At 36.2% G+C, this 22,539-nt stretch overlaps 1 protein-coding gene across 1 annotated transcript in view; it reads right to left on the bottom strand.

Annotated features, from left to right (window-relative positions):
- The window catches only part of KIDINS220 (kinase D-interacting substrate, 220kDa), a gene marked incomplete at its 5' end in the record, with an annotated part of 56,903 nt that extends 35,191 nt beyond the window's left edge, over positions 1-21,712 (bottom strand). The window contains 18 exons of the mRNA XM_010189972.1: positions 281-425; positions 1,402-1,490; positions 1,658-1,901; positions 2,549-2,689; positions 4,100-4,389; positions 6,727-6,878; positions 7,807-7,972; positions 8,336-8,515; positions 9,432-9,596; positions 10,126-10,303; positions 11,254-11,352; positions 11,848-11,946; positions 14,449-14,547; positions 18,275-18,472; positions 19,386-19,484; positions 19,932-20,033; positions 20,975-21,073; positions 21,614-21,712. Of these exons, the coding sequence (XP_010188274.1) occupies positions 281-425; positions 1,402-1,490; positions 1,658-1,901; positions 2,549-2,689; positions 4,100-4,389; positions 6,727-6,878; positions 7,807-7,972; positions 8,336-8,515; positions 9,432-9,596; positions 10,126-10,303; positions 11,254-11,352; positions 11,848-11,946; positions 14,449-14,547; positions 18,275-18,472; positions 19,386-19,484; positions 19,932-20,033; positions 20,975-21,073; positions 21,614-21,712 (2,644 nt within the window). The remainder of the gene's footprint in view (positions 1-280; positions 426-1,401; positions 1,491-1,657; positions 1,902-2,548; positions 2,690-4,099; positions 4,390-6,726; positions 6,879-7,806; positions 7,973-8,335; positions 8,516-9,431; positions 9,597-10,125; positions 10,304-11,253; positions 11,353-11,847; positions 11,947-14,448; positions 14,548-18,274; positions 18,473-19,385; positions 19,485-19,931; positions 20,034-20,974; positions 21,074-21,613) is intronic.
- Positions 21,713-22,539: the final 827 nt, after the last annotated feature.

Genomic DNA, 22,539 nt, shown 5'->3' with positions numbered 1-22,539 from the left:
ATTAAAGTATTATGAAATAAAAAAATGCATTTCATTATCCCACTTCTAAATTAAAAACCAGAAAACTTCCTAAAAACATAGACTAGAATAATTTTATACTCTACATAGACTAGTCTATAATCTTTGCTTACACTCTAGAAGAGTTTGCTTCAGAAGAATTTTCAAAATCAACACAAGGGCTGACTTGTTAAAATTTAGTTTACACACTAAAAAGTCTGAGTGTAACTACAAGCAACCAAAACATAATACTGTGTGCTGTACACAAATGTGTGACACTTACCTGTCACTGAAACAATATTTAGCAATCTTCTCATGGTCTGAGGACTGATATCACTGAACCAATCCTCTGTAACCAACAGCTTGGTCAAATCAAAAGACATTTGGCGGGTAATGGTACGTTGCATCTGGCGTCTTCGGTAAGTATCCTGATAATGATACAAAAAAGCAAAGAGTACTGATTAGTATCAAAAAACTTCTATGTATTTGAAATACTTCAGTTTTACTTGATTATAAATTTACAACGTTTGTGAATATGTGTCCGTGAAGTTGACATGAAATACCATAAAAATATTTACCAGAATTGAATTCTGATTTAGCTATGTAACAGTGACTTACATATAAGCCAAGAACTGGTAAAAGTTATACATTTTACTTGCACACCAATTCTGAGAGGGCAAAACTGTGAGATGTTTTGTAAAGAGATCACTAATTTCAGCATTACCATCATCATTTCCTCCTGCCTCTTCAAGAGATTAACGTCATCCGTTCACTAATGACATTTTAAAACTCAAGTGAACATAGGTTCCTCTGGTACAAAACTCCCCCCATCTCTACCTATGGCAGCTCAAAAACCTCAGAATCCTTAGACTCTGTGTTGCTTTTCATGCCTTCTAGATACCTTTTATTCACCCACTTTCTGATTTTACATAAAGATGGGAAAACAGAAAGCTGGAAAGACAGCGTGGTGAACATGTTGCAGTAAAAGTCTAGTACTATTAATATTTTAAACTCCTTGGTTCGCTCAATTATTGACCCTTGTTGTAGCATCCTGTGATCAGGTGATACTGGGTTTACACGAGAATCCAAAATATACAATCATTCATAGACCACTGCTACTACCAGTATGCTGTATCATCTCTGTATTCAGAGAGCTGAATTTAAGTATTTGTGGAAAATAACACTTTGGTGAGCAAGTAAACTTTTTCCTCTTTGATAGAGCATCAGTCTACTGATTTAGGAATGTACTTTTCCTACACAGATAATTTATATTAATTTCATAGGAATGCTTTGATAAGTCTTCCAAGTTGACACCATTAAAAATGTGAAAGAAAAAAGAAATTAATAGAAAAATATCTCTGTAATAGTACCAGTATCTCCATTTAATCTAAAAATCTCTCTCACCCGCCTATTGAGAGCAGTTTTGCTACCAAGCTTGGTCATATCTCCAAGGCTGTTCTGAGAAACTCTCCTGTCAACCTCTTCATGCAATCCTATGAAAAAAAACCAAAAGGCAGGCATTTTCTCCATTCATATACATTTGACTGATCTATAAAATAACACAAATGATCTGCCAATTATTTAAACAGTTTGTTCCAAAAACCAGATTTCTGGAACACTGGTTTTGTAACTTTTGTATCACCATCCTGCATAACCTTACCTGCATTATCTGTATAAGGAATATCCCCATTGGTTGTTGAAGCTACCATTAGTTTTTTCGCATTACTAAGCCCTCGGCTATTCAGAAAAACGGGCAAATGGACTATGTTTCGCATGTAATCATGTCCATTTATGTTTGAATCCCGCAGAACGCTGTTGAGATTCTGGTTAATAGCCTTTATAATAATATGCGGGTCACTTGCAAAAATAGCAATAAATGGGCCTTTTGAAAACAAGACTCTCACCTGTAAAAAAGTAGACAGTACACCTTGTTAATAATAATTAACAGTATCTGTGGGTCATTTGAAGGTCTGACTCAATATTTTATATCCATTCTGTTGCAGACATAAATTTGAGAGGACAAGAGATATATAGAGATGTCAGTTTCTTCAATGTGATATATGTAATGTTAGGAACTTATCCATAATTATAAATAAGCATACTTGACAAATCAGCAGTAATAGTTACAGTGGAATTCATCCCCAAGATGGTATCATGCAGCAATGTCCCAGCCTCGATAAATATTTAGCATTTCAGTATTTTTCATCTAAAGTATTTCAAAAGTAATTTCGAAAAACTTCCCAAACATTGTTAAGTTTGTTTCAACAGGATATTAATTTTCAGTCATTTACATCTGATTATTTCAAAACTTTTCACAAGTATTAAAATGTACAGTCCTACTGGGATTTAATTTTCAACTTTTAAAACCCACCTCTCTTAGTATTACAGCTATGACAATGTACGCAGATGTTAAAAAAGTACAGCACACAAACTCTGTATACATGCCTTCTTTCTACAGAAAATATACAATAGCTATATTTATCTGGGCTCATCTGTGGAAGAGATCATCTAGATGATCCAGAGATCATCTTTATAAAATGATCCAACTCACAGTATCTAGCATCTGTAGAACTTTGTCCTGTTCGCAAGCATCCAATCCATCAATAATCACAACAAGCCTTGTCTGGTTCTGAGTGAAGCTGTCAATGGTTTTTGCCATTCTAGCCATCAGTTCCACTTCACATTTCAAAACCTATAAAAATGAAAAGCAAAGAAGGAAAAGACACTGCTACATTACTTCAAACTCACAAAAAAGCATATAATTCCTTTTGAGGACTGCTACTTGTCCCAAAAATACTTCAATAAGATTATTAAAATAAACACTTATAAATGTCCAAAGAGAGAGTCCTGAAATGCAATTTCCAAAATTCTAATTTCCTATTTGCACAAAAATATACAGCAGAATCACATATTCCACTTCAGTGTAACAAACCATCCTTATTTAAATTCCATTACAATGTTGGTTTTTTTAAAAAAAGTACTATTTATGCACTGAAAATCAGTATTTCAAGAGTAAACAAAAGAGTATTTGTAGCTTCGGTTAATCCTAAAAAATGGCTTTGCATAAAATGTACACTAACATTTTCTTTCAGCCTTCCAGCCAAGCAAATTATGCTATTATTTTAATGCTTGGTCACTGCTATTCAGATTATACAATCTGATGATTTTTTAAGTTTTTCAACATTAAATCACACATTTAACAACTATCCTCAATATAGAAACAAAGGTAGAATTTGTCTGCCCTAATTTCAGCAACTATCAGGTAGACATTAAAATCTGATCTGTTCACCACTAGATTCATCCTGAATGCACGTGCACGTTAAGATGACATAAATCAGATTAATAGCTCTCCTGAAATACCCACTCCTCTCCTTTCACTGCAAAGGGTGAATCTAACTCCTAAATGGCTGAAGTTATGCCAGGTAAATACCACTCAAAAACCAACTGTCAAGAAAGAGCAGCAAGGCACAGACAAGGTCTTTTGTCCTACAAAAATATTTGCTCAACATATTGTTATAGAACGCATTAGCTGTTACCTGTGGAGGCTACCATCATGATGGTAAAGTTTATGTTCAAATAGGAGCATACAGGATATTCAATGACAGCCTGATGGGTACATTTTTTATCAATTTAGATACAGTGCAGTGCATTTTTCTATCATTTTTCATGAAATATGTGAACTGTTCTGGAATGTTTTTTCAGTGATAAAGAGGTCTTGCAGACAGCCAAAGCTGGGCTTGGTTTTTCACCTTTAGAATACTTCAAAAGTTATTCTTTCTAATCTTAGGATCTTAAGCAAGCTTTTACTAAATACTCATTATTGAGAACAACTGTTTTCCTAGTACCTTCCTCCCAGCAAAAATAACATTAGAAACTAAAGACCTAACCCAAATTTAACACTCCTGGTTGAGCAGACAGATCTCATACACTAAGCATAACTACCAGTGTAACAGAAGTGTTCCTTTCAGTAAAAACTCACCACGATTCACTCTAACATTGCGAGACTTGGCCTGATTAAACAAATGGCACCCCATCTTAAGAAGGCTACAGGTTTGGTGTTTTGTTTAAATTCTTTTAATGGCCAATTCATATAAATGCTTACCTTCATGAAACCCTCACTTTTCAACTTGTGAAGCTTGGAGGCAGCATTGTGAAGACGTTTTCTTTGAGAATTTAGAACTGAATCCATCACTTGCCACCACGTGCGACAATTCAAGATAAAGGCCAAACCAACAACACAGGTTACCGTTATAAGAATAACATTCACTGTCATGTTGGCTGGCTCTACATTAAAAATGGCCAGCAGGGCAATTGCAGAAACAACGCAAGACAGTATGAACAGGAAAATCACAAAGGACGGGAGACAGCAAGTCTTCTTCCATTTCTTTTTACCTAGGAAACAAGTATTTGCTGTTAAAATGAATGTAAATGTAACTACTGGCAAGTACAAAGTCTGCAACTTGCATACTTTCCATAAAACACTAGCTTGCACAAAAGCTTACTGCAGCATTACCATCCAGTCAAACATGTGAAAAAAACTGCCTAGATTTGCCAAAATTATTGAAAATCATGAAGCAGAGATATTCCTTTTATCTTCAATTTATTTCCCTTGTTTCAAGAAATCCACAATGGATTGAAATGATCTTTATTAAGTAGATTTCATAATCTCTTTTGTGATCTCTGTAAATTGTATTTATTCAAGTAAATCCTAGGAAAACAGTACAGTAACTACCCAGTGTTAAACCAAAACATGATACTTACATAATGTAATAGTAATGGTGCCACTGGAGAACTACATCAAAATTGCAAGCTAAAACCTGAGCCTATCCTTTCTTCCATGCTAAAGCATACACAAACAAGGGAGGACAGAGGTATGAAAGGTTTGGACAGATCACAGGAGCCTCAGAAGAGAATATAAACCACCTGACTTTAACTGGATTGACAGGGAAGAGATAACGGAACATTGCAGTTGCAGGTTAGCACAGCTAAGGCAATGATGAAAAAAATAGCTTTTTTCCAAAGTCACAACCTCTGCCTTTGGACTCTGTACAAGCATAGAAATTCAACACTTATCAATGCCAAAGAACAGAACATAGTAATAAACTGATGCAAAATTATGATGGCTAAAAATCAGTATTTGAACTTGCATGGAAAAATAAAATTTAAAATATGCTAGGTGCAAAGAATAACCATGGCCCACATGTGATATCCTAGACTGGGGTATGAGCTGCAAAAGTCTTGCACATTACTGACAGATGTGACAGAAAGGATTGCGATGCAGGACAAAGCAACAGCAATGAGTAACAACAGGAGTAAGGGGCAAGAAGGGAAGAATAACAGCTCAGTTATAATTACATTCAATTCTAGACATTTCAAAGTAGGGATATAAGCTCCTCTAACTAGAAAGAGAAAGAACTGGATTAGAGAGAGACTTAGGAACCATCAACAATGAAATGGCAACTGTCTGCAAGTTTACAAGCATAACAAAAAGTAAAGATAAAGGAGAATAAAAAGAAACCTATTTGGAATTTCTATGAATATCTGAAGACAAGAAACCTCTAACCCTAGATCTAGTAAGATCCAGACAAGAAGATCTGCCATAGGATCCAAAAGATAAAATTAAAAAAAAAATAATTAGAGAATTAGGAAGAACACAGGAAGGCAACAGAGTCAAGGAATACAAGAGAAAGGTAAGACTACAAATGAAGGGGAAAGCATGATTACTGCAAATGATCAGAAGCAGCCAACACTGCACTGCCATTCTTTAAGTCAAACCTTATTTCAGGAGAAACTACAGCACCAGGAAAACTGTTCTGCTGAAGTTAGGAACTGGAGAATGTCTAACATAGAAATAAAGGTGAAAGACTCCACGTATCACTTTCATAAGGAACATTCAGTGACACTGAGAAAGAACAATGAGGAGTAAGTTGTGTTTAGCACGTAGCACGGTTTTTCCCCACTCTCTGCAAGACAGGAGAGATGACACATTTCACTTCGTGAGAGGAGACAGCATCTACAGATTCCTCACTTTGTAGTCAAGGTCAAAACAAAATGAGAAGGAACTGACTGAAACTGAACTCAAAGTAGGAATAAGATCTCTATGAATTGAAAGTTACCCTCTAGAACTCCCTTTCTTCACAGTACCATGCTCTGTTCTGCATATATTTTTCAGAAATCTGCTGATGCTTCAGAAGAAAAAAGGTTTGTTCCATTTGGATCAAGCAGGAATATTTCATCCCATCTTACCCACACTGATCACAGCAATTTATGGGTTTGGACCAATGTGTTCTAAACATTTATTATTTCCAAGAATAAGTAATGGTCACTTATAAAAGCTCCAAACAAAAATCTACTAAACTAAACAGAAACTTCCCTTAGCAGGACAGAAAAGCATACTTTCCCCTTTATCTGACTCAAGACACAATGACTTAATTGCTATGGAAAAATATAAATCTCCATTGACACTTCTGAAAACTATACTTCACAGAAAATATCCCTTTACCATATTAATAAAAAAGATGAGCAAATAAACAAGGGCATTTTTCTCTCCAAAACAATGGAAAGAGTTTGCCCTGCTGTATGAATTCCTGCATGGCTACCAGTTTCTAAAAAGAGCTTATAACGTGAAAAAACAGAACCTTGAATGTTTGCAGGTACGGGGCATCTACCAACCCCCGTAACAGTGCATTGAAATGGAATAACTGGAAATGTCACTCAGGTAATAAAAACCTTGTGTATCTTCTGTCTTGAAAACTCGAAATAGCCTTGTTGCTAGGAAACCAAATTCCCGTTCACATGCATCAGAGAGAGTAGCAATCATCTCAGCCAATGAGGTTTCTCCACCTACACTGGACAGTCTATTGTAGTCTGTAAACAAAAACCTGGAAGAGAAAAAAACAAGTATTTTGTATACTTTAGAAAGCTTTTAAATACTTTCTGCCAACAAAAACCTTCCCGCATCTCTGTAGCTAAATTTTTTTTCACGTGGTACAAAACGTAAGAAATTTAAACACTTAATACTTAAATTCAATGTATTTCATTATTTTTTCTCCTCTAATCAACCTCTTATTTGCCCCATTTCCTATTCTAAAACTTGATTTCTTCAAAAGATAAAAATGATCACATCACTAACGTCACCTCAGACAGCAGTAAAAACATAAAAATATCTTTATGATGCCAAAAGATAATATTGGAAAGTATTTTTAAAACTGCATTCTGAGCTGTTTGCAAGCATTTATGGAGCATCAGAAAAATACTGAAAAACAAGATCACATAAAAGCACCACGATGCTAAAATAGAAGTCTCTAAACAATAGGAGTAAACAAAACTATAAAACACATGGCATAAATTTTCTTGCTTTCAGGTAAACTTTGAGCAGTCTGATGCTCTACTTACAGGAAGAAAAAAGAAGACAACAACCACCAAAAAAAAGACCTTCTAACAGAAGTAATCAATGAAACAGGCATTAAACATAATACACATTAAGCAGTACCAGCAAACTAAATTATTACTGTGTCTGCTTACAGACTTTCATTAGTATGACAGCCAAAACCCCTAATGCTCAGAAGGAGTAACTTTCACCAACTTAGGCACAGAGTTGGTTTGGCTGGTTTTTTTTTCGTGAAAACACGACTATCTTCTTCACACTGAAAAATTTAATTACGTGATCTTGTAGGGCTACTGTTTTTCAAACAGGAATCTCAACAGCTTTTCATAGGTGGATAAAGATGCACATTAATATGCACAGTTTGAAAAGTATCAGAGTGAACTTGAATTACTCATTCAAGAGTAATAAACACAAGAACTAACCTGACAGGTAAGGCTTTAGTGGTTTGCTCTGGTAATTCTGGTGGGTTCACAAACATGAGTTTGAGAAGCAACTCTAAATATCCAATATGTCTTGCCAATCTTGCACTTAATACCCAGGCCCAGTTCCAGCTCTCACCTTCTCTTCGGCCACCAAAGTAAATTACAGCTAAAATATTAAAAATTAAAAAAGATGTTATGGCTAAATTTCAGTCAACGCTCACAACTGAAAAAAACCATGAGGTTTGAACAGGTAAGGCATGGATTTGTGTAAAAGGAGTTGAATGAATTTTTAACAGTTATGGCTAAAAATGAGAATAGTAAGAGTAACACAATGAATTTAGTGTACAAAATTCTTCTCTGTTTTCAAGAATATCCTCTCCCAAATTACATACAAAACACAAGGAAAGGGTCTGAAGGAGTCCTATTTTCTAGAAAAACATTTAGTATTTTTCTGAATCATAAAGTATGTCTACAAAACAATATCAAATTACAAAAAGAGATAAAAACCTTCACATAAAATAAGACTTACTAAAGAAAATGTAGAGAACTGCTAATAAGCTGAGTGACACGGCTATTCCAAGCTTTGCATCCACTGTGAAAGCAAGCAATAAACCCAAACCACCACACAGCATAACCGTGAGGAATACAATAAGCCAGGAGAACTGAAACAGAGGTTCAATCTGCTGTCCTGCAAAAGTCTTCATTTCATCTAAAACAAAAAGACAAAGACCAGTTAACAAGTTAAATCATTCTAAAACAGAAAGCAAAAAAGATAGCATCTTTGTAAAGAAACACTTTTCCACTGGACTGTATAATTTTTCCCTATTATTGACCCAAAAAGACAATGATGCTTGAATTCTTCTTCGAACATTAGTGCAAAACCCCAAGTTTTCGCCCATGCAATTAATGAAACTATTTAATTACATTATACTTGCGCTGTTTGCTGCAGATTTTCTAATTTTAAAGGCATATTAAAAGCCATGCCATTTCCTATCCTCCTTCAAAAGTTTAAAACCTATTTTATGACACCAAGAAAAATAAATCCACCGTATCTGTCAAAACACATTCCAACCCCCAAAACCTCCATCATTGAAATCTGGACCATGTTTCTCAAATGGTCAGATATAACAGTACAATATAAGGGCTTCAGTACCTATTTCTCTTTGTTGATTCACATTTACTAAATCAGGTATTCCTGAAGAAACCTATTTATGATCTACTGAATATTAAATATTAAATACACAGTCCAGAATAAAAGATGAATGAGGAACAGGAAGAAAAGCCACACCTCTTTTTGTTTATGACATGGGGCATAAGGTGAAGAAAATGAACGCAGAGACCCCATTTTGATCAATATAGAAGCTTCTAAAAACAGGAATCACAGAAAGTAAGAAACATCAAGACTGGTAAAAGTATTATGGATTACGCTGAAATATCTCAGAAGAACATCCTTTGATAGAAAATGCTAAATAAGATGCCTATGGATGAACTGACCACACTAAAGTTTAACTCCTTTCATTACAGAGACATACATGGACCAATGGCTGTTGCAAAAACTAGTAACTCCCATGTGATGCTTTTTATAGCTAGATTTGAATCTATAGAAAAGGCTAAATCAACTTCACCTTCCAGTTTCTTGAGCAGGAAGGATTTTCCACTTCCCCACTGTGCATATAAGCCTACACAGATAGGTGGCTGCATGGTTGGTTCACTCAGAATGTCAGCCAAAGCACTGCTGTACAGATCGTAGCCCAGCATGTCACCATCAGACTCCGTAGGAGACAAGTGTCCTGTAACACAAATACTATGTTACACAACTGTGCTTTAGAAATCTTTTCACTATGACAATTTTCATACATAAAATCATGACAGGATCACCTATATTCATATATATTCCTCACATAAAATAGCTGTTATTATTGGTACATTCTTGTTCAAAGGAATCTTAAATCATCCACATAAATGTTACATAGTTCTCAAAACCATTAGAGTTTACCACAAGAGACTCTAAAAAATCCCAAATCGCAGCAAGTCAAGTAGAATAATTACTACACAAGCAAGACCTAAGCAAAAACAAAATAATCAACAGAAGTTGCACAGTATCCAATGTCTAAAGTCAAAAATAAAATGGACATTTGACCTTTGTTAGGCTTTTAGAGTGATGAATTTTTTGGCCAACTGATTTTTATTTTTAAAGCTCTCCCATTAGTTGCAACATTAAAAAACTAAACAGTTACCACTCTTCAATAGAGAATTTAATAAACTGGATTCTCAATATAAAAGTGATTAAAAATTATAAAATTAAGTAGTTATACTTACTGGCTCCAAATATCTGTGTTAAAATACTCTTCTGGTGGCTACAGTCAATATTGTAAGGTGTTTCTCCTGTTTTGTTGGGTCTATAAAGCAATCTACCATCTTTTGGGTTCCTTAAGAGTAACTCAGCAAGTTTACGGCTTCGTCCACGAATGGCAATATGAAGTGGAGTATCTCCTTTCTGCAATTTAAGTGAAAAATAGTAATATCTCACATGAATTCCTAAGGTTATGAACAGATCATATGTTCCACATTGTTTCAGATGTGTTATCTACTTGAAATACATCTTAAGGTATTCTCAACAGCATTAACATCTTACAGAAAAGATATGCACAAAGGCAGTCCTTATAATGCTAAATCTAAGGCACTGTCTTCTTTTGCAAAGATTTATAATAATACTTTAAGGTTCAGGGAATCTGTAGTCTCTATTTAGAAGCAAGCGTCCACTAGCAAATTCAAACTTGTTTGGAACAAGAGATACTGCTTGTAAGAATTATTTCAATGTCTGGTCAGGTTTCTTCAAAAACTTTTCCAGTAAAGTTTCCTTATTACATCAAATCAGCATTATTACTTATTTGCCCTAAATATAATGCTAAGAGGTTAAAAAAGTATCAAACAAATGTTCCTGTATGTCATGGTTTACGGCTGGGTTTACAGGTTTAAAAGGTTTACAGTCAAAGTAGGTAATGCATCAGAGGACAGCACAAACCATTGTATTTGTCCTTGGCATTGCTTAATTTAATGTCTATTAAGCAAAACCAAACATCAGTGACAAACAACAACCATTCTCTATGCTCTTTTTCAAGTGTATTAAGAATCAGTATTCTTATCTGTGAAATTTTTATTCCTGGCCTGAATTTTTTTTTCCATATTACTAAAAGCATATAAACAAAATAATCATATAAACAAAATACTCCAATAAATTAATGGTGGGAATTAATTTATATTGAAGTACTCTGGTCTATTTAATTATTAAGCATATAGAAGATTAAGCATTTAAGTATTATGGTCTACATAGTTACTAAGCATATGGGAAGCTCTTTCTGTAGTAGCCTTGAGAGCTCCATACAAAATTCTGCTGCAGAAGTAAATGGTTAAATACACTGAAGCAAACAAACAAATATTCTTTACCTTGTCTACAGCAGAGACCTTAGCTCCTTTATCCAGAAGAAGCTCTACTATTTCAATATTTCTCATCTTGGTTGCCTTTATAAGCGGCGTTTCTCCATCCTAAAAGCGAAAAGTAGGCCTGTTACTAATAATGTCAAACAGAGAAAGACAAGATTCAGATAAAATACAATATATTTGAAAAGAGAGTCTCAGAAGAGGTAATTCACTGCTGTACATACTAATTTCTCTATTTCTTTTTATTCCTGCATGTGCAATAAATGGTGGTCTGAACTTCCATGCTTAGTAGTATCAGAAAACACTTTCCTCAGTTTCCAGCAGCCCTCAGTCTCTACTCCTTACCGCTGGTCATGTCAATGATGCAGAGGTAAAGTAACTGCACTTTCCATGCTATCAAGTTTTCATAGTAGGTGATGTTTATCACAAAGGCGACATTACCATTGCTGAGAATAAATTCTGTATTTCAGAATATTTTTTTTAATGGCGTGCAAGGTACCAACACTTCACAAAAGCTTTTAGTATTACGATCTTAATGTCACATAGGAGTTGAGAAAAGAACAAATGTTAAAGCAATTCAATTCAAATTCTCTTTGTTACCTTTGTACATGTTTCAGTATCAGGGTTGCACTGTAAGATATCCCTCACCATTGTAGCATTTCCTTTCTCAACTGCCCAATATAAAGCAGTTTTATTATCCTGAAAAAAGATAATATTAAATGTTAACAGTACTTGCTTTCATTTTGATTCATTTAAAAAACTATAAGTAAAATTAAAAATACGATACCAATAACAGCAAATAACAGAGCAAATTTTAGCATAGTACAGAGCAAAGGGAAATGTTACCAAATCTAATTGGCACTCCAGTAGAATTTTGTAGAGGGAACGGAAATCTGGCCACAGAACACAAATGTATTTTACAAACTTGTGCAAAATATATTAAAAGCTTTAACAATCCAATCAGATTCAACCTGTCTTGAAACAGTTTCCAAAACTATATACGGGCATACAGTTATAACTCAAATATGCAAGTTTTCTAATGAAATAAAATAAGTTTTCCTAGAGTACTGTATTTTAACCCCTATTATGTAAGTCATGTTTCTCTGTGCCTTTTTTTTTCTTTTAAAAAATAAGATTTCTCTCCTATTAGAACATGGAAGTGCTAATCACTTCCAGGCCTTTAAAAAACTTCCCATTTTCTTCTCAATTTTACAGTATAGCCTAATAAAACTGATAAATTGGTTGGCTGGCCATGCAAGCTGAAAAGCTGTAAAAGCAGACGGATGTGAAAGTCAACGCAAAGCACCAGCATGCAGATCAGCCACACACTGTTATCACTGAACTGAATGGTTGAGAGCTGCAAATCTGCTTGTATCATCTTTTTTTCCTTCCCAGTGATGCATGCTATACCAGGAAGTCTCAATGCCTGCAACCTTTTTATAGCCTAGTGACTGCACCACGACTCTGCTTGATGCACGCTTGTGTAGAGACATTTGTGAAAACTTCCTGACTACACAGCTGCTTCTAAGTCTCCCCTTGCAGCCTTCTTCCTTGCTTGCTTCTTTCATCTGCCGCTTTTCCTCTCCCACTCACGGGCTTCACTGCAAATGGAGTTTAACCCCTTTCTCAACAGTTTAACAAGCCTGGTCACTAAGATTTCTTTCCTTTCTGGTCACTTGGGTTTCATGTTCTCTGTTCTTCAGTCAAGTGGCATCCAACAAGACGCCAGCCTGAAGAAGCTGACTTCTCGCTGTCAACATCATCAGCTGCACAGCCAGGCACCAGTCTGCCAGATTCTCCCAGCTGGGCCATTCTCCCCTACCAGAAGGTCTGAGTCCCTCACTTGAGCCCTCCACTGCCCCAACACTTGCTTCCAGGGCCCTATAGTCACATTTTATCTGCTCAGAGTCTCCTCTGACATGTGTTCATATGAGTAACTGAGCAGGAAAGAACACAGTTGCTGGACAAGACTCCGTAATCTTCCCAGAACATCACGGATTTGGGCAGGTAATAAACAGATCAGGCTGGCATACAGGTGCTGCAATACCAGACAGCAGGGGACTTGCTAAACACTAGCGCTCATCACTGATTTTGATACTGCTGGTTCTAATCTGAAGAGCTGAAGCACATGGCCAGAATCTTCCTCTGATGGTGCTCACTTCTGCTGTGTCAATGAGGCCACAAATGTATTCTCTATTAACCACTGCAAATGCTGAATTGCAGACACTCTCACAGTGCCAGAAGTCCCAAGCTTCCTCACTCCTGAGAAGGCTGGGTCCTCTTGCTGCTTCTGTATTGCCTTGGCCGTATCAAGATGTTGAAAAGCTCCAGTTTTTCAGATTGTCAGCAAGAAGGTGAGACACACAATTCCAGGTTTCCAACGACAGGTTAAGAGGAAGAGATCTAAACACTACTTCTTCTCCAAACTAGAAGCTCCTTGGCTTCTCAAAGAGGCTCTCCATCAACAGAAGGCCCTGAATCTTTGCAGCTCTCAGTGACGAGTTAGTTTTGTGTTCACACTTGGCAGAACATATGTGCCTGAGAGTGATCTGAACAGCTTCAAGCAAAAGAAAGCAAGCTGAATGTAACAATAAAAATAAGCTGTGCTGAGTAAAAGCTTTCAGTAGAAGAATAAAAACAATATCTTAATCAAAGGACAAAAAAAGAAAGAAGGGATAGGTAGAAAACATGGAAATCAATCCATGTCACAATACTGCCTAGCACAAGAAAGGAAGTTAGTGAAAGAGAGAATAACCAAGCAAGCATAGTGACAGAACAGGCTGACCAGCACTGACTACAGATACAATCTAAGGGTTAATGTATTTTAATATGCTGATATTAAATTTAAAATATTAAGTATTTAAATAATATTATTACACGGTTTTAAAAGTATTTAATAATTTCAAATCTGCTTGGTAGTAGAGATAAAAAAGTTCAATTTACATCTTTTGCTTTTCAACCATTATACAAATTAACCAAAAAAAATGCTGCTTCACAAGTCATTGCAATTACGTATGCCTTACATCTTAAAAACTGTTCAGCAACGTTATACTTTTAATGTTCGATAGGAATCCGAGTTTTCTACAGAGTAGACTGAGCACGTTTTTAAAGCCTTGTTTTCAGAAACATGGTACAATTGTTTGGTATTCAAATTCGCTTCCTATTTAAGAACGGCTTTAAAATTTACATTGCTGTACTTACCTGACCTCTGATGTCTATATCAGCGTATTTATGGAGCAGGGCCCTCACAATTTCAACATGACCTCCTCTAACAGCCCCAATCAGAACTGTATCTCCACTCTAAAAAAATTGTGAAAAAATACTGAAGATTAGTTAATACTATCTAGCAAAAAGAAATGCAAGAGAATAAACTATAGCCTCTAAATGTACATTATGCCTACTTACATTAAGAAATCTGCACTCATTTTAAAGATACAAAAAATATTTATGTCTCTGCAAGTAACGAGTATACAGAAGACAAAAATCTGCACTCCATTTTTAATATTTTTTTGCAAAAAAAGAGGTGAAATATTATATACTTATGGCTAAACAAACACCCTAAAAAAGGCCCAGCCTAAACCACTATCTTAAAAAAATAACAGCACAAACTAATAGTGAATATGAAAAAAATCCAGCTGTTCTCTATGTTCATAGGAAGACCAACCACTCACAGTTATGACCTCTTTACTATCAGACAAGAATGTTGGCTGTCTCCTTTAGATGTTTCATAGCTGACAAAAGATCTTCAAGAACTTTAAAGAATTTTACCCCTCTTTTTGGGCAGATTTGGCTGCTATCTTGTTTACAAACACGATGCTGCTATAAAGAAAAGAAGCAAAAGGCTGATTTCATCTCAAATTTATTTAAAGAAAAAATACCTTGCTGTAGTAAATGGAGTTGTCTATATGTAAAACAAAGTTACAATTCTGCTTCTGATTTTAACACATATCAGGATATGCCAGAATTTCAGAAAATGAAATTCTGGAGTTACCTAATACTTTTTTAATGAAGAAACAGGTAAAATAAATAAAAGTACAGCTAAATCACAGCCATGGATTTCAGTTAGAAAGCTCAGTAGTAGTAGATCCCCTATCAATCACATTCTTTACATACCTGGCAGCAAACCAAGAAATTTTCCTTATCAAAACCTACTCTAGCATCCGAATTTAAAAGTATTCATTGTTTGATGCATTTTTGGAATACAGTCAGCTGTACCAAAAGCTGTACCTTATCCTTCCCAAAAGCACATGAATTCAAACAGTTGTAGAATTCTGTGACAGAAGAGGTGGGAAGGGAGACTGCAATGTATTTTCTTAAATACCGAAAGTTTTATTTGATATATGCCTGAGATTGAATTTGTTGTGTCACATGAAGCACTGCAGCTCAGTACAAAACTATATAAGAAATGCTCTAAGCTGACACCTGAAATATAGAAAAATGCATCCAAAAAAATCCTTTTAAAATCATGGAGGCAAATACTAGGAGGTTTTCTTCCTTCTCTGCAACCCCATGCAATTCAATTTAGGCATTGGGAATTGAGCCTCAAAAACCATACTACTGCTCTGAAGTAAAACACTGATCTTAGCAGAGGCACCTAAGTTTAGTATCTAATCACCTATAGCCTGAAGGGTGCAGTGCTTGGTCTGCCTCTGACACTTCAGAAAAACCTATCAAGAGGACACTGTAGACAGTCCAAGATACCTATATAAGCAACCAAATAAACCCCTGAGTGACTAGCAAGCAGATTCCCACTCTGGTCACTGTCCATACTGCATGCCTGTCTCGACTGAGCAATGCAATCACAGCTCAGGTACACGGTGCACCTTTCAACAGTGACATCTGCATGTCTACATCCAGAGCTGAAGTCTTCCCCTAATACATGTAAGTTTCCCAGTAAAAAGTTTCATTCTAAAACATAAAGGTAGATGCTGAATTAAATACATTATTTATAATAATATCCATGGTTTTATAATTTTAACTGCACTACCAAATGTATTAATACACAAAAACCCCATCCCAAACCTGCAAGTTAGGTCAGTATTACTCTTACACAACAGATTATGACAAACACACAACCATTTCCATACCCTATGGAAACTCACAATTCAAGAATCTCACAGAAAAATAGTAGTTTCTGTAGTTTATCCTTTACCTTTACACAGCAACACTTGACACTTAACATATCTGTGGGCCTGCTACTGAGCGAAGTGGGTGCCCTAGTGACAGACGATACAGAGAAGGCGCAGTTACTGAATGCCTTCTTTGTCTCTATCTTTACTGCCAAGGCCATCCCTTGGGAGCCCCTGACCTTTGAGACCACTGAGGAAGTCAGGAAAAAGGCAGACATTGCCTCAGTTGAAGAGGACTGGGTTAGAGAACAGTAAAGTAAACTGGGCACCTACAAATCCATGGGCCCTAATGGGATGCACCCACAAGTGCTGAGGGAGCTGACAGAGGTCACTGCTAGGCCACTCTCTATCATCTTTGAGAAGTCCTGGAGAAGAGGAGAGGGGCCTGAGGACTGCGGGAAAGCCAATGTCACTACAGTCTTCAAAAAGGGTGAGGAGAGGACTTGAGTAACTACGGACCTGTCAGTCTCACCTCCATCCTGGAAAGGTAATGGAACAGCTTGTTCTTGGTGCCATCTCAAAGCATGTCAAGGAAAAGAGGCTTATTAGTAGTCAACATGGATTCACCAAGGGGAAGTCATGCTTGACCAATCTGGATGGATTGATGAGGGCAGTGGATGCGGTTGACCTTGACTTCAGCAAGGATTTCAACACCGTCTCCCATGACATCCTCACAGCCAAACTTAAGAAGTGTGGATTGGGAACTGGCTGAAGGGCAGAATTTAAGAGAGGTATGGTCAGTGGGGCACAGTCTAGCTGGAAGCCTGTGTCTAGTGGTGTTCCTTAGCAGTCGGTACTGGGTCCAGCACTATTCAATATACTCATCAATGACCTCGATGATGGGACGGAGTGTACCCTCAGCAGGTTTCCCGACGATACAGAAGTGGGAGAAGTGGCTGACAAACCAGAAGGCTTTGCTGCCATTAAGTGCGATCTGGACAGGCTGTACAGTTGGGTGGGAAGAAACTTAACGAAATTCAACAAGGACAAGTGTAGGGTACCGCATCTGGGGACAAACAACCCCGTGTATCAGTACAGGATGGGAACTGACCTGCTGGAGAGCAGCTCAGGGAAAAAGGACCTGAGAGTCCTGATGAACAGAAGGCTGAACATGAGCCAGCAATGTGTCCTCACAGCCAAGAAGGCCAATGGCATCCTGGGGTGCATTAAGAAGACTATGGCCACTAGGTCGAGGGAGGTTGTCCTCCCTGTCTACTCTGCTCTGGTGAGGCCACATCTGGAATACTGCATCCAATTCTGGGTTCCCCAGTTCAAGAAGGACAAGGAACTACCGGAAAGAGTATAGTGTAGAGCCACTGAGATGATAAGGGGACTGGAGCATCTCCCATATGAGAGAAGACTGAGAGAGCTGAGTCTGCTTAGCCAGGAGAAGAGGAAACTGAAGGAGGAATCTCATTAATGCTTATAAATACCTAAAGGGTAGGTGTCAGGAGGATGAAACCAGATCCTTCTCGGTTGTGCACAGCAATAGGACAAGGGGCAGTAGTCACAAACTGGAACAAAGGGGGTTCAACTTAAACATAAGGAAAAACTTCTTTACTGTGAGGATGGCAGAGCACTGGAACAGACTGCCCAGAGAGGTTGTGGAGTCTCCTTCTCTGGAGACATTCAAAAGTTGCCTGGACATGTTCCTGTGTGACCTAATCTAGGTGATCCTGCTCTGGCAGGGGGGTTGGACTGGATATCTTCAGAGGTCCACTCCCACTCCTACCATTCTGTGATTCTGTGACACTTGTAAAACAGCAATACAGAAAAAGACCTCTAGATGGCAGAAAAATTATAAAGCCAGAAAAATAATGTACCCAGAAATTTGTGTACACTGGTATTTAAATATATACACAACTATAAAACCACAATTATGATGTAAATTTACTCACTCTATCAGGAATGTTCACATAAGTTCCAGCATCAAGAAGATCCTGCACGATTTCAGTATGTCCTTCCTTTGACGCAATCATCAAAGCTGTATTTCCATCTTTATCTGTTAAGTTTACATTTGGGTTCCTTTTCAGTATTTCTTTTACTGAGTCAGTATAGCCACCCTTCACTGCTACAATAAGTGCAGTCATAGAATTCTTTAAACAAAAACAACAGATTTTACTGCACAGTGAATACAGAAATCATCATTATATCAGCAGTTTAAATAATAAAAGGACACTCACTGCCATTACTTCAGTTTAATGTTTCAAAGCGTACTTACTATGCTTTTTTCAAAAAAGAAATAAACTAAGCACTACAGTAAAGAACACTTCAAAGGCAAACAGTAAAGCTCAGATTACTTTATTCTAACTCCTGAATGTCACACACATAGTAAAATAATTTTCTTGTCATATGGGAACATAGTATTACCAGAGCATCCAGGTCTTCCAATACCACTCACAAAGAGGTTTTCTGAAGAACTTCAGAAATAATCATATGAATACCAAAAGCTTTTCTAATTTTCCACCTCTCTTTTACTGATTTTGGTTTTATTTTGACAAGCAGTTTAAGAGTCTTACAAAACAAAAAAATTAGGATGTTTTATTTAAAAACAGTATGCAGCTGAAAACTTCTAAAAATTTTCCAGCTTCTGAAAAGGCACAGCAGCCATTAGTATTTTCAAAACGTGCTCTATGTTTGCCTTATTTTTCAGTAGCACTGAGGAATAAGTTGTTTGACATATATGGCTTGGGTATAGAATGAATTTTGATAGCGTTAACCTTCAGAGAACAATAAACTAAATTCATTAACGCATATTAAAATTTACACTTTACATAACAGTGTCAACTGTCAATAAGCCTCCCCAGTTACACAATATTTTTATTAAACAGCACAAATTAATTTAAATAAACCTCACATGTAGTCTGCAAACAGCTGGAAAGTAATACACTCCAACATCAACATCTCATCTTGTTTCATGTATTTCTTGGCATTTGTAATATCAAATAAAACAGGACACGCAGATGTATGTACCCACACCTTGTCACTGGAAAATTAGCAGTTACTTACAGCTCCTTCTTGATCAACATCAGCTCCCATTTGCAGCAAGTATTTCACACACTCCAAATGACCTTTCCTCGCTGCCCAAACCAGTGGAGTGGTTCCATACTGCAAAAACATTGATAACATTTTACCACATTGCTTTCTGTATTTAGTAACACCTACAATCTAGTATTCATCCTGTACTTCCTCACTTTAGTTTTTACAAAAGCTTTATTTGGTCTTGTGAATTAACACAAGCATTTGAAAAGCCATTTTAACTTCTTCTTTCTAGATGTAGCTATAGAATCTTCTATGCAACCTAGGATAGCAAGATTTCCAATAGCTTAGGAAACAGAATACGTATTTGAAGGTATCTTCAGCATACTACGGAAAAACCTCCTGTAAGTATAATGACTTATTCTAGCACACTAATTCTAATCTCATGGGCAAAATATAACAGCTGGTGTTTTTCCAAACAAAAACTCATGTTTTTATATTTTTTTAGTAAAAATTACTATTATAAGAAATGTATCAAGCATTAAAGAAATTAAATACTATATACATATAACTTACTTTGTCAGAGCAGTTCACTTTAGCTCCATGCTGCAGTAAAAGATGTACTATATCTGAGTGGCCCCGTCCTGCTGCCCAAATAATTGGATAAACACTGTATTGCTTAGAATTAAAAAAGAGAAATAAAATTGTAGTCTCAATTGTTATTCCTGAACAATATTGATCACAATGCTCCAAGAGATAATAAATCCACAGAAGAAGGACTACACGGGGAAAAAAAAAATAATCTAACTACATACCAGTAACTGCTGCCTAGTAAATTGTCTAGATGTTATCTAGGAAGATGTCTACTGTTTGAATCAATTTTGGTTTATAACTCCTTAACCAAGGCTTAAAAATTCACATCCTCATCTTAAATAAACATTTGTAACAGAAGAAAGAAGCAACAGGCAGCTATGCAATATCCCGAAGTAATCAGAATCACAGATCAGATGTGTCATGCCTGCAGAAGCTGCACACACAAAGCAGATGAAATACCCAGTGAGACAGGTAAGGCACTGGCGTTCTTCCGTCATTGTTCACCATTGACTCAAACACCAGACAGCTAACACTATAAACAAATTGTTCATTCATGTTTCAACATGCTATATTTTATAAGAAATGCTTCTAAAACGAAATTAATCTCAAAATATTAGCTTTCTAATTCACTTTCACATGTATGGTATGTATTTATCTAATCTAGTCCATTTACTAATATAAAACAATTAAATTATTGTTTCTAAATTGCACATTAGTTAGTCCACTAACTGAAAAGACACAGAAAAATGACAACTGTTATGCAAACAGCATTAGATACGCTACATATCTTTTCTATTATTTCCGCTCCTGCTAATTTGAGTCTTATTAAGAGCTATTTGTTTTAATTAAAAAAAAAATAAAATTAATCAAAAAAGCAGTGGCTGTCACACTGATTATTAAAACAATCCCTTTATAAATACAGTGGTTAATGTTACATTGCAAAAAACATGAAGTGTTTAATCAAGATAATACAATGAGTGTATAATTCAGGGCTTTAAACATTTAGAAGAAAGGCTAAAACTTACCATTCCTGTAATGTTCGGATTTGCTCCTTTCTCAAGCAGCAGTTTAGCTACTTCAGTACGGCCCTTATATGACGCCCACATCAAAGCAGTCCATCCTCCCTGGCAAGCACAAGTCAAAGACATATAAAACATGAAAAATACTCTTCAGAAACCTGATTAGTGACTTAATCCATTTTGTATTTGTCCTCAGACTGTTTTGCAAGTCCAAAACATAGTAAGAATTGACTACACAACTTTGCAATCCTACTTATATAGGATAAATAATAAACACATATATGAAAGCACTGATTTCCTGCTGTATGGAAAGCTTAGAATACTGTATCCTGAACACTCAAGAATTTGGTGTAAACACTCAATGCAGATTTCAAGTGCATAAAAATCCAATCGCTGGACAAACAAATCAAAAAGAAAGCATTATCTTAAAACAAAAGTCTATTAACACTAAAGCAACTATTTCACAGCTGTAAAAACAATATTTAAAAATATATTCTTTTCCATTTTAACAGCACTAAGTATACAATTTAAGAATAAAAAAATCTTTCATTTGTTTTACAGAACTGAAAAACTCCCAGTCTCAAAATTGTTATTCTTACTACAAAGCTAGAAACTATTTTATTTTCACACTAAGAAAACACATACCAGATCCCTATGCTCCAAACTGACATTATAATTGAGCAGCTCTGCTACAATAGCTGCATGTCCTTCTTTAGCTGCTGAAATAAGAGCTGTCCAGTTATCCTAGAAAAAGGAAAAACCATTTTTAGTGATAGTGAATATTTCAACACAATTACATCTTGTTTTTAAAGTGTTTAACTCTCAATATGAAATCTAAAACACTTTTTAAAAGCTGTCCTTAAAAAAAAAAAGTAATAATCATAGACTACCTGCCAGTTACACACATGAATATAAAGACCAACAAACTACTTCAAATCTCCCCCTCCAATTATCTCCTTTCCTACCCAATATCCATCACTCTCCACTCCTCAGTTCACTGCAGGTTAACTTTTTAAAAATTTTATGGAGGAAGCAACACTTACAAAGGATTGGGGAATGAGATCAAGACATTGAGAACTGCTGGGTAAGGATAAGATGGCAACCAAGACCACAGAAAATGGTGGTGGTCTGTCTCCCCATACAATGGGTGACAGCATCCAAGAGGCTCATATATAGGGGAATTTGGACCACAGCTTCTTTGATTTGTGACCACTTCAGGACATACATTTCCTCTTGCATTACACTTATCTTTCTGCCACTGTTGAAACCATGTCCAGGTGTGGACTATTGCTTTATGGGCTATACACATACATAAATATAGCACCAGTATACATGATAACTGCTCTTTCTATAAGTATAGGAACTGTAACATTTACAGCACATGTAATAGAATCTCCAAATATAGAAACATTTGCTCTTTCTTTTTTAAATGACAGGTTTCATACCAGATCTTTCCTGGATGTCTATACTACCAGAATGAAACTAAGTGCAAAAGAAAAAAACACGAGCAAGATCCTCTTCCTGTTTATCACTCTTTATGGAATGTATAGACCTTTCAAAACTTTTTAACA

This window comes from Mesitornis unicolor, unplaced genomic scaffold (genome assembly GCF_000695765.1).
Source record: "Mesitornis unicolor isolate BGI_N332 unplaced genomic scaffold, ASM69576v1 scaffold10358, whole genome shotgun sequence".
Lineage (NCBI taxonomy): Eukaryota > Metazoa > Chordata > Aves > Mesitornithiformes > Mesitornithidae > Mesitornis > Mesitornis unicolor.
This window is presented reverse-complemented; position numbering and strand designations above follow the sequence as displayed.